This window comes from Phalacrocorax carbo, unplaced genomic scaffold, assembly GCF_963921805.1.
Source record: "Phalacrocorax carbo unplaced genomic scaffold, bPhaCar2.1 SCAFFOLD_84, whole genome shotgun sequence".
Classification (NCBI taxonomy): Eukaryota; Metazoa; Chordata; class Aves; order Suliformes; family Phalacrocoracidae; genus Phalacrocorax; species Phalacrocorax carbo.
The window spans coordinates 29,065-46,135 of record NW_026990531.1 but is presented as its reverse complement, the minus strand read 5'-3'; the positions used below and the strand labels follow the sequence as shown (position 1 = coordinate 46,135).

Below are 17,071 nucleotides of genomic sequence, written 5' to 3'. Positions count from 1 at the left end.
TCTTTCCCTATGTTTCCCAAAATTACTTCCTGATGGGGTTATTCTCTGCTGCAGATCTGAACGCAGAAAAGCATCTGATGCTGATTAATTTAATGCAGTTCTGTAGCAGGGCCCTGTGCTCTCACTCAGCCACAAGCAAGCCTGAGCATCACTCCTGAACTCACTGCTTCTGACTGTTCCCATGGTAAAACCAACCACAGCTACCAACGCAAACACAACCTGCAGATCTCGCCTAAAACGAGGCATTTTGAATCCCTCTCTCTCCGGCAAATCTCCAGATTCACTGTTAAGCACAGAGGCAGAGGATGAGATCCAGCATCACTGGGATAGCTCTGCCAGCCTGCGCTGACAAATTCCTCCCCATCACTCAGTGAAGATGTGCCAGTACATCTGGGAGACACACATACCGCCCAGATCCATGGGGGCAGAGTTATGGTGGTGTTGGCAGACACTTCCTTGTTCGTTTCATGCTTTTCAGAGATCAGTCATTGTGTTTGATGTTCCAGAAAAGCATAGGATGGTCTTGACTTTGTTAGTCATTTTTTACAACAGAACTTGGCTTAAGAAGTCACACTTCAGTGAGGAGCAGAAACTTGAAACTCCCCCTAAGCACCTACTGTATCAGGCTGAGACATTACCATGTTGATTTACACTCTCTTCAAATTTGTAAAGTGGAGGGTTTTTTCCCCCACAACTGCAAAGCCAAGAACTCAGTTTCTAATGAAAGGTGAGATTCAAAATACGGCACGTTGGCCACACATGCATCAGGTAGGGCATATTTGGCCCACATAGTTGGCACCCCTGATTTAAAGCATACCAGAGAAAATAACCCAAGAAACCGTGTGTGTTTCCTATAAATAGCTGCTCTCTAGGCAGTAGTCAGTGCGTGGTTTATGAAGAAAATCTGTCCAAACTACATCAAAGTGCCTGAATATTCGCTGCCTGATTTTGCCGAGTTGTGTGTCTAATTTGGCCAACACCTCCTGTTGCAGACCATTGCCTGTTTTCTTTCCTAGCCCTCTGAACTCTATGGTAGCATTTAGACAGATTTTATATAGAGTTTCATGAAAGATTTTTGCACTGATTTAGTGCATGGGCTACTTGAGCCAAGTGAAACAGGAACTATATTCCTAAGGCATGAAAAGGCAGAAAGGAAATATTCTTATTGAAATATAATTTTTCCACATTACTTAATAGTCTAGAAAGTTAATACCTTTCTGGCAGCACTTCCCACTGGGAAAAAAAAACATGGTTCCTACTCAGCCAAACAACAATGTAATAATGTTCTGGGTTGCATTAGACGCCTTAGAAACTGGCAGGTGTCACAGCCACCTTCCCTTCAATGAAAAAGGCAATTGAGAGCCCTTATGACACAAGGGTTTCACATCAGTAGGGGCTACTACACAAAAAACAGGCACATGGCAAGGTCTGAATAGATAGTGAATCATGTGGCCCAAGGGATTTTTCAGGGTGGGGGTGTGTGTGTAAAATATCAGGCCATGAGGACCAGATGGTGGAGCTCTGCATGTGCAAGAGAAACAGCAAGAAACACTACAGAAATGGATATTGAGAAGCAGCTGAAAGTCAAGGAGACAGAGCTCTGATTTTGAAAAAAGGTATTTCCAGGGTTGAGTGAGGGTCAAAAGAGGCCTGGGATTGTGAGCAAAAACACAACTGCAAAAAGAAAATTATTATGTAAATAAATTGAATCACCTTGAGTATATATCTAGTTTTGCCATAGGCTTCTCCTCTTACGCTGACACTGTCACCCATAACTTCTTTGTGTGTGCAAGGTACACTCAGCTCTCCTACATTACAGTTTCCCCTTCACTATCTGCCCTGGCAGTTCACACTAAATTCTGTGGGGCAGCGATTGTTCTTCAGTAAGGGTCTGTGCACATGACAAACAACTGTTGCCCTTGCATAACATCTGAAATTTATTGGAAATTCACTCTACTTACATGGTAAGTTCCATTCTTTAGGGTCTGTCTTTCCTATTGTAGATTCTTCAGGGCATTGTCTCTTGCTTTATATGTACATGCTGTAGTGGGAATTCATTGCTGAAAACACAAATAATATTGCTGGTAATGTTAAAAAATAAAAATTTAAGGCGGCTCTTGTCTTGTTATGCACATTCCTAAGTTTATTAATATTTCCTTTGACATAAATGGGGCTACTTGTTCTTATTGCTAATTTAATGTTTAAGCCTTCGTAAAGCTGGTGTCTGTATCATCAAGAAGGAAAGTCTTAAGTATATTTCAAAAATGTAGTTCTAAAGACATTTAGGAAGAACATGTCCCCATTCTTGTCTAGTTTATATTATCATATAAACTAATAATATGAGTATACAGCAGATGTTACTCCTCTCTGCAATTGTAGCTACAAGGAAGTACCAGTAGCCTGAGACCTTGCTGGTTAGCTAAAATAGTTGTATTTTCCATTAGAAACAGTACTGCAAGCCATGGTTAGTAGCATGTACTATGATAAAGCCTAAGTGATTGGAAACGTAAAACTTTGACAGTATTCAGAGTTCCTCCAAATGGAAGAACATAGCTAACCAGAATATTTTGTCAAATCTGTTAGCATTTTTACCATTTAAAACGCTATTTTTCAGCAGAAAAAATTACAGTTATGCTTGTTTTCCCCAACTTGACTCTATATAGTCACAAAACTCAGGGGCTTTTGATATTATTAAATCTCAGTTCCCTAGTCTTTTCCAAGCACATCACAAGGGACAGGGAGAGAGACTGCACCAGCACGTTGGTGGTGTTTCCTGAGGAGGTCAGGCTAAGGATATGCCTTGAGGTTCTTCCATTGTACCAGAACTGCCCAGAGGGTCGCAATCACTTTCCCCCAGGCTTGATATTACGAGAAATGGGAATATCAGCTTATTTCATCACTGTGTGTTGTAAAAAGGCCATAGCTTCAATATTAAACTGAATCTGTGAGTCTTTTTTTGGGTATCCTGATAACTTATCTGAATTACCCATCAAGGTTGAATTACCATCTGAAGTGTTAAAGCATCTTTTAAAAATCGTACACTTCCAGCAGTTTCCTAGGCAGTGTGCTAACCTTTCACTCCTTTCTATTATTTTCCTTGGCAATTGTGAAGCGACAAATTGATAACAAGATTGGAACACTGATATTTACCGTATCCCATTAAAGTCTTGCTTTTGGTACGCTCGCTGTTAATCTCTATATGCATATTGACTCTTCACTGCAGATGTGTAAGCTTTTGATGAAACAGAACTTGTGCCAAAATCAATACACAGGCCAAGACAGAAGTAGGAGGACACTTGCAATTAATAATGATTAGATCTGAATTTTACTAACAGAGGGCTGAATCTTCTTCCATTTAAATCAGTGGCAGAATTCCATATTAGATTTTACTCTTTTGGAGTCAGCAAAATACACTTAGCTTTTGCATAGGACTTTATATGCCTAAAGCACTGCATACCCGTTAATTAAAAATAAGTAACTGAGTAACTATACTAAGTTGACTGTCTATGAACAGAATGTCCATTACTTAAAAACCGTCTTTGAGTGTTTACAGCTGATTTTATAATCTACTCATTTTATATTGTTTTGTCCCAAATCTAAAGGTGTACTAGCCTGAAGTTTCCTTAACTATAAAATGTAAAAGGAGACAAAGCTGTGAGAAATGTAAAGATTGTTTTGTGAGACTTGGGAAAAAAAAAGGGAAAAAACCCCAAACTAAAAGTGACCCACAAGATACTTTTACCCCTCCAAAAACTTTTATGGCAGTAATTGACTTGAAAAAAAAACCCATTGATATGAATGATCGTATCATTCATAGTGTGACGCTAGTTTTGAGGCAGGTCCAAATAAATAGTTTCAGGGTAAAACAATTATTTCCTGGTGCATTCATTCCTCTGTGATATTGGAATGCCCTCAGCCATTACAGTCAACAGGAGCTGACGGCTCTTACCGTGTTTCACATAAGATATATAAGACTGCGGTTCATAAAGCATCTTTTTGACAGCTTGTGTGTTCTCCATGCTTGCATCAACTTTTTACTCAGTAAAATGGTTGGCTTTACATAGGTGTGAATTTGGCTGCTTTTTATTGTTATTATTTGAATTACAGAACACTTTGTTGGGTATTTACACATCCCTCCTCCTCCTATCAATGAAATACCCTTTTCTTGTGTTTTGTTTTCCCTCTGCACAAAGTAGGGTCTTCCTTGAAAGAGACTCGGAGCGCTGTCGTGTTTGCATCTGGTCTGGAAGGCCACCTAGTGACACAACCGTGCAGGAGAAAATGCACAACCCTGTTTGAGTTGCGATTTCTTTTTTCTTAGTCGATTTAAATGATCTTGCTACACTCAAGCATGGCCTTGGGGGTTTGTTGCTATTCCCTCAAGTGGTATTTCAAAAATTTTAGAGTATATTTTGATTTCTTAAGAACAGATGGGGTTTATTTGAGACGGGAGCATGCAATTAATCCCTGCTAGGAAAGAAACAATTTTTTGTGCAGAATGGTGGTAGATAGACACCTGAGCAGATCTGTCACAAACACAGTGTCACTCTCCTGACCAGTTATCGGAGCCAAATGTATCCAGCGGTTGTGATCCCCTGCCTTCCATGGTACAAACCAACGCCAGGTGGGTGCCTGGGGCCATGACATCTCTGCAATTAAAATGTAAAATTCTGCTTTGTTTTCATCACAGCTCACCTTGGATGGGTGGCACTGGGTGAATAAGCAATGAGCAGAGCTGTCAGTTCCTACTCAAGCAGTAAATACAGTAAAAAACAAGCAGAAAGTCACTGCCACTCCCGCTGCCAGCAAGAAGACATGTTTTGGGGGGTAACTCAGGGGGTCTCTGCTTCTCCCACACCATGGCTAGCACTGCACCTGCTGTACGCCCTCCGCTCAGCTGTCAGGACTGGGATCCACCGCTGCAGACATTGAGGTTGAAGAAGTCCCCTCAGCTGCTGGCAACCTGGGGTAAAACGACATGGTGCCTGAGGTCCGAAGGGGCTCCCTGGAGGAACAAATGAGGAATGGGGACACAGACACACATGCGCGCTGGCAGCACAGTTGCTGGACAGGGATGAGCACCCAAGCATGGGGTAACGTGGCAGGTGGATGGGAAGTGCAAAGGTGACAGGGCCCAACGACCCTGTGTGGATGTAGGCGTTGGAGGCTCGCCAGGAGGACGGGCGCGCAGCCCCTGTGGGCTTTGGGGCGAGAAGGCCTCACAGGGCGCTGAGGGGGCTCCTGCGGTGCCCACCGGGGCTGCACCCCCCTCAGAAGCGGGGCCCCGCGGGGGACCGTGGGCAGCCGCACGCCCGTGAGGAGCCGACGCCGTGGGCGCCCCAGACCCGTAAGGGGAGCTCAGGGCTTCTCGGAGAGGCGCCCCCGGCCACCCCGGGGCTTACTCTCGGCTGAGGCACCTGAGGCGCCGGCGCCCGCGGCGCGGCCACTCCCCGGCGGGGCGCGGGCGGTGCCTGCCCGCTCCGGGGCGCCCGGAGCGCGGCGGCGGCGGCGGGTGGAAACCGCGTCCCGGCAGTGCTGAGCCCTGCCCGGCCCCGCTCCGCTTCGCTCCATGGAGGCGGCCAACGGGGCCCTGCCCGAGGGCGCGGCGGGGGCCTCCCGCGGCAGCGCGGCCGCCCCGTCGGGCAAGAAGGAGGTGAAGGTGGTGATCGTGGGGGACGGCGGCTGCGGGAAGACGTCGCTGCTGATGGTGTACGCCAAGGGCTCCTTCCCCGAGGTGAGCGGGCCTGGCCTGCCCGGGGCGCGGAGGGGCCGCGACCGCCCGGCAAAGCGGCCGGTGCTGGCTGCGACCTGCTTGTCCCTCGCTAGACCTGCTTCTCCTCCCTTTGCAGCAATACGCGCCGTCCGTCTTCAAGAAGTATACTACCAGCGTTACGGTGGGGAAAAAGGAGGTCACCCTGAATTTGTACGATACCGCAGGTAAGGGTGGTTTCAGTTTTTTATTTTTTCACAGGCACTTTCCATTTTCACAATCCCAAAACTGCACGAGGCGGTTTATGTGTGGCTGCTGGGATGGGACCAGCCTGGGACTAGGCCCAAACGCAGCCCCCGGGTTTTAGTAATTTCAGGTAAATAAGCAGAAACTGCTTTTACTGGTGTAAAATGCTGCTCCTGTGAATGCACCTGTATTTCTGTTCCAGCAGCTTTTGCTGTGTAAACTTAAACCAGACTGATACTTGAAGACTGTAAAACTGGACATATTTTCAAATTGTTTTTCTACTAGCTTACTTTTAGCATGTTATTGCAGTTAAGACTGATAGAGTTTAAAGAACAAACAAAACAACAACCGTTACCTTTTGCATGCATAAAAATGTGCCTTCCAGAAAAAAAAAAAAAGGGTCACTTGCCTAATGGCAGTTCTAGCCGTGGACTCGTTCATTATTTTAACAGCCCAGTTTATTAAGAAAATCATACCAAATAGCAAACATATCTGAAGGTATTAAACCCCATTCCCAGATGCAAAGCATAACACATTCAACCAGGAAAATATTTTAATCTCCTGCCATGTGTGATCAAACAGCAAAAAAGGCTTGTTTGTGTTCAAAACAAAAAGGCTGTAGCAGCGAAAGCTATTTGAAAATGCTGGTAGTTTGTTCAGGTTCATTTCAGGAACTTGTGAAATGGTTTGCATTCAACGTCATTCAAAGTTCCTAGACTCTGTTATCCAGCTGTGTTCCTAAAGGAACCCTAAAATTGACACGTGCTCTGTTTCAGCTCAGCATAAATCATCTGTTCCAGTTCAAGCCTGTGGAGTTGTTCCAAATTTACACCGAGACAAATAAGAACCGAATGCAGTCTATAATTGTTTTCTAATAGTAATAAGATACACTTACCTTAATGTATACTGTACCTGATATCTGAATAATTTTAAACATTTTTACTCTAAAAGTGATTTTTATTGATAATCTTTACTGCAGCATAGTAAGATCCTGAGTACCCAGTTTGCCAATATATCTTCTTGTGTTGATATTACTGTTCTCGAGTACAGTGATTTGGATAACGTAGCTTCTACCTAATGGCAAAGCTTTTGTGTTTAAGTCTTAGAGGAAGAGAGAAGGGCTGAAATCTAGCGTGAGCAACCAAAGAGAGCCTTCCTTAATATAGTGTGTTGGCACAAAGAACTTGCCACAGTGAACTTGTTAAGTTTTTATGCTTGTTTGCTGTCAGTGTGGAATTTTTGCCTGTCACACAGTTCTTGATACTTGGCCAGCTCCCATTTGAAATCACCATGCTGCAGCTTCCAGCATTTGCCTTTGAAGTCTCTTCCAGGCTTTAAGGAACATGGGCTGGATGCAGAAATGGCGATAGGTAGGGCAAGTTCAGTATTGCAGCACTAGACTCTTGCAAGCCTGACGTAAGTGCCCAGCTCCTTGTGTCACGCAGAGAGTTCAGCTCTGTGCAAGACCTACAGCCACCAGCAGCTCAGAGAATGCTCACTAAACCCGGTGCTGGTGACTTGTCTTACCCCGTTTCCTTGTTCATGCATGTAACTTTAGCAGAAAGTGCCTACTCTTCCACATTTAGTTCACAGCTATAAATACTGTCTTGGACCAAAGCACTGCCCCGTTGAAGAACAGAGCGGGGCATATTTTGTGTCTCATAAGAAACTTTGGGAAGTGGAGATAGCTAGTTGGCAGAGCACTTTACCATGAAAGAGCAGTTGCTTTCCATCTCTCATCTGGAAACCTTGAAACCCAACATGTTTCACCTCCCAAAACAGCGTCATGGCCACCGGGCTACAAGTGCTAGAGGCTGCTGACACTTGGCTCCTCCCTTCCTGTTAAATGGCTTTTGGTTTGCACGAGACATGTTCAGATTATCAGGTGCAAAGAAAGGTGGGACATTGCCACTGCAGTTAAGGCATTTGCTTCCGAGGGGGAAAGACTTGAGTTTTGGTTCTGTTTCAAAGCTGCTTATGTAGTTCTGTAAGTTACAGATCTGTGTCATACTCTGTAATTCAAGCAGCTTTTCATCCTCTTTCTGAAGCTGGAAGTTATGCTAGAGGAAGAGCTCACTTGAACACACGCTTTAATTCCATCCTGTTTTTAATAATGCAAAACTGATGTTGAGTTCCTTAAGGGTTAGATTAGGACAAAGAGTTGCATCCTGTCCTCTAAGTTCAAATAGTGCAGTAAGAGAAGAGCAAGGGGAGTGTCCAGTTCAGGAGACAAGACAGGTCCTGTACCTCTGTCACGTGGATGCAGCATGGGAGATGCAGTTTCAGTTCAGCATTTCACTATGTTGACTTGCTTCTGTCATATCATGCAGCAGCAGCTCATTAAATTCCTCTCTCAGCCGTGTGATGATGCTCTGGGGTGGGTGTACAGCAGCAATTGCAGCTTAAAGAGGAGACTAAACATAACTTACTGGAAGTACAGTGGATTAACAGCATAGCATATTGGCCAAATTTTATGAATCATCTGACTTACTGAACTGCTTGAGTTGGTCTTGCTCTTCTCTAAAATACTAAGACAGCTTTACACTTGTGTTTTGCTTCTCAGTCTGAAAGGTTCCCAAATAATTCAGATTATCATAAAATCATTTAAATGCGATCAAAAGGATGTAAAACCATTTCTGAGGTGCCATGTAGCAGTGTAGGGGAGAAGGCAAAGCTATTCTTCTAAAAAGCGTCACTAGATCTTCATGATGCACCCACTGCAGAAGAAGCTTGGATATTTTTAGGATCTTGCTAAGAGCAACACTAAATAGAGCTGCATGTACTTCAGTGTCATGGGAAGGTAAAGGACAGGTTCAGCTCTATCGGCTGTTTAAAGTTAGAAGGATTCTTTGTATTGTCAAGTCCTGTGCAGCTTGAGACTTTGAGCTTGACCTACTTACTGAAGGAGAAGGACACAAAGTGCCTAAGAATCAAACATTTCAAGCTACAAAAAGTTTTTTTTTTTCTTGACATGAATTTCGGTAACAAATGAAATTAATGAGTTAGTCTAAAATATGCTAGAGTAACAATTTTTTGTGAGACTTTTGTACTATGCTACTCTGTCTTCCTCACCAGAGACACCTCTTGCTGTTGCAGGAAGTTGGTGGTATAAATACGCAATGCGTAAAGGCTTTGTAATATCACTTGTCTCATCTGCAAACAGGCTTTGCCGCTGCTTATTCAATTAAAAGTTTCCGTCTCTTGCTGTGCTCGATAGAGGCAAAGGCATTAAGAGGTAAATTAACTCTAATTTTTTACATACTGAGGGAGCAGTGTTGATGCTTTAGCTGCAGTTCAGGCACAAGGTTCAATTTCTGATGCTGTTTAGTGCAGGAGTTTCTCTGACCAAAGAGAAGAGCTCTTCTGGACTGGGGAAGGCGGGGGAGGAAGTAATGCCTCATCATTGTGGGTGCTCGCTCTGACTGGCAGGAAGCACACGCAAAGCCTCCAGTGGGGTTTTCAGGTCTGTAATGACAGATGCACAGCAGTCTGAGGCCTTAAGAGAAATTTTAGAAGCTGGTATATGAAAGAATAATTTTTTGTACCTTTGAAAGGGAGGATGTGCCTGAGGGAGACAAAAAACCCCAACTTTTTAATTGAAGTGTGCTTCCCCTGCACCCCAAGTGTCCTCCTCTACTTGTTTTATCCATGCCAAGAATGCCTCTTTCCCAATTTTTTTTAAACTGATTAGTAAAAAAAACATAGCTGGCAAGCTAATAACCATGCTATTCCCATGGAGCCTGCAGAATAACAAATAAAACAGCACTGGGTGCATTTCTGTGTGCCTGTGAGGGCACACCATTGCATGGTTCTATGTCAGTCCTAAACCACGAGTGTGGGGTATTACAGACAACGTGTGGCCGTACATAGGAAGTGGTTGGCTGGTCTGGACAGGGTGGCAGGATATTACATTCTTCCTTACCTATAGGCAGCTGGTGGTGATGGACAGCGCTGCTGTACGTTAGGACAGCACATACTGGTAAACTCCTAGGCTGGCAAGTCTTGACTCTCATCATTGATCCTCTCCTGTCAATGACAGCGGCTGCTGAGCTCCTTTATGGACTGAGCAACGCACAGGCTGACACATGTTGGGTGGTGAACTGGTGAAGAGCAGACAAAGGGGAACATGCATGTGAAACCAAGACCTGCGGTTTCATTTCTTCCCCCGTTCATCCTCAACCATCACCTGAGGCCCCACCTCACCATAGGGCCCTGACTGCAGTGATGTGGGTTACACAGCATGTCACAGAGGCACGCAGGAGTGAGGTCTTTGCAAAGAATTAGCAAAATATTGGTGAATTCAGCTGGACAGAGTTTTTCCTTTAAAAAAAAAACAAACAGGGTCTCTGATGCTACAATGAATTGAGGAAGGCAGAGGAGAGTCACAGATATGCTCACATGTAGGCATATAGTTGACCAGTTCTTCCACAGCATGCTACTTGTTAACTGGGGAAAGAAAACAGCTACCCATGCTTGAGGAAGCACACTTGGGGCCTTTGCATATACGTTCAGTTACTGCTTGGGTTCAGCCCTGTTCTTTCATTTTAAAACTCTTTTACTGGAAGACCTGCATCTGTGCCAAACTAGCTCTGACCACAGACTGAGCAGCTTTACAGAGAAAAAGTCTCCCAGACCCTTTCTTGCATTTCATCAGCAGCATTTAAGGATGGGGCAGGAAGGGGATTGTTTGCAGTGACAGGGACATTGATGTTTAGACACAGCTTGATCCAGGTCCTGTTAAATCCTCAACAACCAAAGAACTGCATCTGTGCTTTAAAAAAATGTTTCTTCTCCTTCCAAGTGAGCGCTGCAATCATCCAACCATAATACAAGTTAAGCAATTACCATCTAACCTTCCCCCTGTGGTCTCTATGCTATACCTCGTTCTGCACTCTGTATGTGAAATTCCAAATATGCATGGAGCCACCCACATTTTATACAGCAGCATTTTATCATGCATTTATTTTCTCAGTTTGCTTAAAAACCCATGGCTGCACTGCTGGTTTTGAAGATGAAGGTGCTGTTCACTAGAGCATATCTATAGTTTTTGATTTGCAATACAGCATATTTGTGTCACACCATTGAAGATACCTCTTCCAGGAGAGTATGGTTACCCCATCCAGGAGAGTATGGTTTTAGCTGTATGTTCTGATTAGCAAACATGTTTATTTCAAGGGGACAGTCCTATCTGCCTCACAAATTGCCAGCAATAATTCAGGAGGACCTTTTGATTTTACAAGCTATATTGGTAGAAGCTCAGAGGCATGAACTTGAAAGGGAAAAATCATACACAGCACATAACACTGGAGGAAGTTAGGAAGAAAACAGAAAGTTTGGCACCTGATATATTTAATGCATTTAGAAGACTATCTCAGCAACAAAATGGTAAATTGGCTGCAAACAAGTAGGTGGATCTGGGAGAGTAAGAAGGGCTAAGCAGTAGTCTTTGCTCTGAATGTTTATACAACACGCATAATTTTATCAATTGTCTATTATTTCTAGATTAAACACTGAGGGATTGATCCTTCTTTGTCCTGCACTTCACCCACAGAGCATGCTGCTCTTGGGGGATCTCAAATACAGAGTGGTTCAAACCTAAGATTCCGATTTTACAGACATCTCAGGCAAACTGAGTAATGGCTTATTCAGTAGGATTTGCCTTGTAATAACCTGTATCTCGATCCATTGGTTAAATTGACGGGGGGAGGGGACGGGGGGGGACACACAACACACAAAGTATTGTAGAATTGTTGGCCTTCTGATATCTGCATTTCTTCAGATTGCGGCTGTGGACAAGCATGTTGGGTAGAGTGATAAATATGTGACTTGGGACTGAGCCAGGTGCCAGGGCAGGAATTATTGGTGTAAAGTTGGGGCACACTGAAATTTTCAGCATCCCTTCATCTGAAATATCAGTACAAAGATTTGAGATGTATAAATTCCCTGTAGGGCAGTTTCTGGATTGTGTGTATATTGTGGTGATCATGGTAAGGAATGGCATTCCGAGCTCTCATTTGGAAAATTCGGTGCATCAGAGACATACCTGATTCCAGGGAAAGCATTCAGGGGGCAAATAGCTCTTCCACAGAAATCATGGTTTCTTCCATGGTACTTAATAAAGTCTCTGAAAAAGTTGCAAATGAAAGACTGGGTTTTTTTCCCTGAGCTGTCAACTCTACCTGGTAATTATTGCTTTCTTGAACTTCATCTCTCAAAGCAAGACACCTTTAGACCCTAGCATGGCAAATACTGCTAAGTCACATGTACGGCAAGGGGAAGAGTACAGGTCTGAAGCAAATTAGCTTCCTCTTGTCAGATCACATACTAGACTATCCCTAATCAGAAGCATGACAAATCCTCTGCTCTTCCAAAATTCAGCAGCGTCCCTAAGATCTGCTGTGTAGTCCTGCTTCAAAGACTACTTGAGCCTGGCTTATGTTGCAACATGTTTTGTGAAATCACATGTGTGCTGCTACAGTGAGCAGCGGTGCTAAAGGCATACTGCTAATAGCTGCTTCCTCTCAGCTCGCTGAGTGGAAAACTTGCTTCTCCCAGCCAAGATTTTTACTTCAGCCGTCACATCTAGCAAATATGGTGTTTCTTCTCACAGCATCGCATGCAGAAATGTATTTGGGAGAATGGAACCACTGCCAAATTGCAAATGTTTTAATCAATATCTGTCAAATTCCTTTTGCTGATTTTGCTTGTGAGCAGCAACTTGGCAATTAGAACTACTTGCAAGTACTTAGAAGTTGGACAAAGCAGGCTTTTTATTAAAACTTGCCAATGACATGTTTTCTATTCTAAAGCATCACTTTTGTCAGTGAAGAGGAATCTCCTGCACTTAACGGAAGGAATTCTACAAGTATGGAAAGCTTTCAGTCTATGCAATTATAGTACTGTTGGTTTTGATCTCAAGTACATATCTTTAACATGCAGTATGATGGAGAACATGTAAAGACAGATTTCTTTTACCCAAAACATGCTCTGTGTTTCAGGCCAGGAAGACTATGATCGGCTACGACCGCTCTCTTACCAGAACACAAACGACGTGTTAATTTGTTACGATGTCATGAACCCCACTAGCTATGATAATGTAGCATCTAAGGTAAGAGACTTTCATAATTGCTTCAACCTTTTAAATTAATTACCTACGCCTGATATATGGCAGGATGTCAGATTAAAAAAGCTGATGCTTTTAGCATCCTGTACCCTGGGCATGTAGATGCACAGATCACTCATCATTCACTGAGCTGCAGGTCACAGACCTTAGACCTGGAGCTCACCTCTCCGTGGCTCATAAGCACTCAGAACGGGGGTTGACTCTGCAGGACACTAAAATCACAAACCAGTGGTGAAATCACTGCTTCTGTAGCGATGTCACAAAACCAAGATTCCACCCAGGCATTTAAGATTCAAGTCTGCTTCAATCACATGCATATTTAAATACAGGGGAGAGACATATAAGCAACCACTTGTTTGTACTAGGATTTCTGTAATCCCCCAAAGTAGAAATTAGCATTCCTGTACATAGCACCGGCAAAAGAAAGCAAGACTTGGTCCAAATTCTGCTCTTCAATATGACTTTAGAGGAGCTCTTCTGAATTTAAACAGATGTTAAGCATACACTTTGGCATAGCGGCAGGTGTTACAAAGCAACTGACTTTGGATAGGACTTAAATGTTTCTGTAACCTAAATAGCACATGTTGGGCCCCTACCACTATATTAATGACTTTCAAAACACTGAGATTGCAGGGTATATTAAATGCTGGTTCTGTTCCTTGGCTTTATTGTTTTGATTTGGGGTGGGGGGAAGCTAGATGTTAAAGTTTTGTTATTCTGCCATCAGTGGTATCCTGAAGTGAATCACTTCTGCCGAGGTGTCCCGCTCGTACTGATCGGCTGCAAGACAGACCTTCGGAAAGACAAAGAACAGTTGCGCAAACTCAGGGCTTCTAAGCAGGAACCCATTACTTACAACCAGGTAAATACAAGTGCATTTAAAGCAGTGTCCTCTTTACAAGAGATAAAGCACACTTAGTTCAACGGCATCATTGCTCACAAGTGCAATCACAGATACTCCAAAAGTCGGTGATCACAGTGTCCAGATAAAGAAATTATTGACAGTCAGCACTAACGGGTTTCTGTAAGTCGTTTATGGAAGTGGCCAAATTTTTGGTACCAAAGTACCACCCATTTTTAGTACCAAAGTAAAGAGAAATTTGAAGAGCATTTTGTATATCTTGCGATGTCTGGAAGGAAACTGCTAGCTATGCCTTCTAGGCTCATTACATCTCATTCTTTCTTTCACAGCTGAGTTATTACTGTTACAAATTTGTAAGCCTCAACAAGTTTCTTGGACTCCCTTCGTAATTTTTATTAGGATACGTTGCTCCCATCACTGGTACTTTGATTGGGATTGTGAGAAAGACTGGAGATGCTAGGTTACGCATTACAGGATTGATACACATTACAGGATTAAAAATACTGACCATTCTGGAAAAAATGTGTTTCGCAAACCCTATTTAAAAATAAATCCTTTCAATGACAATAGCAAAAACATCTGCAAGGCTTCTCTAACAAAAGAAACTTTTCTTTGAAGTCTCTAAAGTAATCTTAAAAAAAATGCGTATTATCTTTTCAATTTAGGTATTACAAAGCAGCGAGACTTGAAACTAGTGTTACAACACTGGCATAGCTGTCCCTGGTACAGGAGAAAGAGTCAGTGGTGGAACATTGTCCCACGTCATGCGAGACCCTTCTGCTCTAGTCTTCCCCCCACCCCTTTTTTCTTTAACTACAAAGCTGTCCTTCTCCTCTCATCTCAGAGCAAGAACAGCAGCTCTTGAACTGTTTGAGACACAAGTCCAGGGAACAAGGTTAAGTGTACTAAGATCTTGAATGCATCATTCCTTTTTCTAAACACCATGAAAAGAAACAGCAACTGCATCACCGCTAAACCATTCTGGGATTTTTAACTTGTCTTCCTTGTGCTCAAGATGAGATACCCATCCTGTTGCTTTGTGAACAGCTGTAGGTTGTCCCTCATTTGCATTAATAACTCCATCACCCTCACACAGGAGGTTCAGGGCAAGCAACAGACGCTTTTGGCAAGTCTGCTGAGGCCTCGTGCAATTAAATTCCAGGGCCCACATGATGTACAAACTTTGTCTCCTATGTGAGCCCTCCCACTTGGTTTTTCTCCCCTTACATATACACTACCTCAGTCTTTTACAGCTGGTGGCATCTCGAGTCACATGACGTGATGCTTCTGATCCCAGGCACAGAGGACCCGAACAGTATCTGCCAGTACTGCAGCTTGCAACAACTGGAAGGAGACAAACTTCGCTTAAATATGCTGGAGAAAAAGCCCCCTATAGAAGCCTAAGTGCTCAAGTGAACCCGCTCCCAAGGCTTATAATGAATAAATGCAGAGTTTGTGAGCTGTGGGTTGCAGACCTGGAATCACACTCCAGGGCTCACAAGCATTCAAATACTGGGGGCTGACAATGAAAGGATCACAAGCAAAGTAAGAAATCACTGTGTTTTGTCTGTAGTGATTTCGCGCAACCAGAATTGCATGCAAATATTCTAGATTCTGGTCTGTTCCCATTGCATGCATTTGGGTGAGGCTGAGAAACAGGCACCCATTTGTGCATATGAGGATTTCGGTCAAGCCGTTGTGATGCTCCAAAGCAAAAGTTAGGGTTCCTGCATGTGCACCAGCAAGACACGGGGTTAGATTCTGCTCCTGCATGTGACATTCAATGCTAAAGGTGACATCACGTAATAGTTAAGGTCAGGCCTGAAAAAAAAAATCCCCATGTAGTCATCTTATCCTCACTTGGGTATCCACCTCAGCATTTCTTTTAAACGAACTTAATACTGAGAATATTTTTATACTATCAGCAGTCAGCATCTCAGAGTCTCCGATGCAGTGAACTGTTAGGCCAGGCAGAGAGTTTATTACCAGTGCCACACGCTCTAGCACTATACTCAGAGGCAGCTCCTTTCTTCCTGACCTCATGACACAAAGACATAAAAAATAATTCCCTTTCTTTCCTATCTCACCTTCCTTCTCTCATACCTTGGGTTTTACATCTTTTCTTACCTTTTGTTCTTTCCAGGGTGAAGCAGCTTGTCAGCAGATTAATGCAGAAGTTTATCTGGAGTGCTCAGCAAAATGTCGTGAAAACATAGAAAATGTTTTTAAAGAAGCAACAACCATTGCACTGAATGCCATGAAAAAAGCCAAGCGCCAAAAGAAACGGACAGTATGCTCAGTGTTATGATCTGGACTGGAAGAGAGCATTGACTGCACAAAAGCAAAGTGATTCCGATGTTAAGAACAGCGTAACTTTAAAGAACTTGTTATTTTCCTTACATCTTTATATTCCTAGAACAATTTTTATTTTAAAATTTTAATTATTTTTAGTATTTTTGCACTTTGTTGAACTGCTCTCAAAGTTTTCAAAGCTCTTTATCAAGGTTAACCAATGCTGCATGCCTTTGTCCATCTGGCTTTTGCTTCTAACTGCAAACGACCACCAGTTGCGTGTCAGACTCACTATTTAAATTGCAACAAACCATGACTGCTACTATATGACTTAAGTAGCGTGGGGTTTTTTCCCCCTGCAAAATAATTGTGGGATGTTATAGCTACAACATACTGTCTTTTTCAAGCAGAAAAGCTGAAAAACCACATCTTTTTAAAGGAAGTTGTGTTAGAGCAGCTTATCAGGCATCTTTGAAGGGACAGAAATGAAGTTCTGCCTTAACATTTTCAAATTAATTTATTTGGTGGCAGTGATACGAGTTAGCCTCCAGTTGCCCCCATAGTGTGCAGACAGAGCATCCACTACTGCCCTTGTGCCACTGGGCCGGCTTCACAGAGCTGCTCCTTTAGAGGTCTCCTTGCAAGGCCTGTTACTGTAATAGAAAGTAGTATTTATCAATGGAAATACATCAGTTGCTCCAATTCAGAAATGGAATATCATGGAAAATACTTAATTTACAGCAGTCAGTAGAAGTACTCCAAGCAGTGTAATCTAAAGTCAGTTTTACAATAAACTTACATAGCTTATTTAAAACGTGACAGATGCAAATATGGGTGC

At 43.1% G+C, this 17,071-nt stretch overlaps 1 protein-coding gene and 1 long non-coding RNA gene across 3 annotated transcripts; one reads left to right on the top strand and one right to left on the bottom strand.

The window, feature by feature from the left end:
- Nucleotides 1-5,424: 5,424 nt before the first annotated feature.
- Nucleotides 5,425-16,810, top strand: LOC104052320 (ras homolog family member F, filopodia associated). Of its 2 annotated transcripts, none has more exons than XM_064440557.1 (5): nt 5,425-5,734; nt 5,850-5,937; nt 12,955-13,064; nt 13,807-13,941; nt 16,085-16,810. In XM_064440557.1, exons 1-5 carry the CDS (start codon nt 5,570-5,572, stop codon nt 16,247-16,249), a joined length of 663 nt encoding a protein of 220 aa, XP_064296627.1. In that variant the 5' UTR covers nt 5,425-5,569; the 3' UTR covers nt 16,250-16,810. The 2 variants fall into 2 exon arrangements, with proteins under 2 accessions (XP_064296627.1, XP_064296628.1); XM_064440558.1 differs by lacking the exon at nt 16,085-16,810 and adding an exon at nt 15,185-15,265.
- LOC135311421 (uncharacterized) lies at nt 8,656-15,252 on the bottom strand. Its single transcript, XR_010371056.1, has 3 exons — nt 15,180-15,252; nt 9,879-10,056; nt 8,656-9,421 (listed from the first exon to the last, which is right to left on the bottom strand). It is a non-coding gene; the product is annotated as an uncharacterized LOC135311421 (long non-coding RNA).
- Nucleotides 16,811-17,071: the final 261 nt, after the last annotated feature.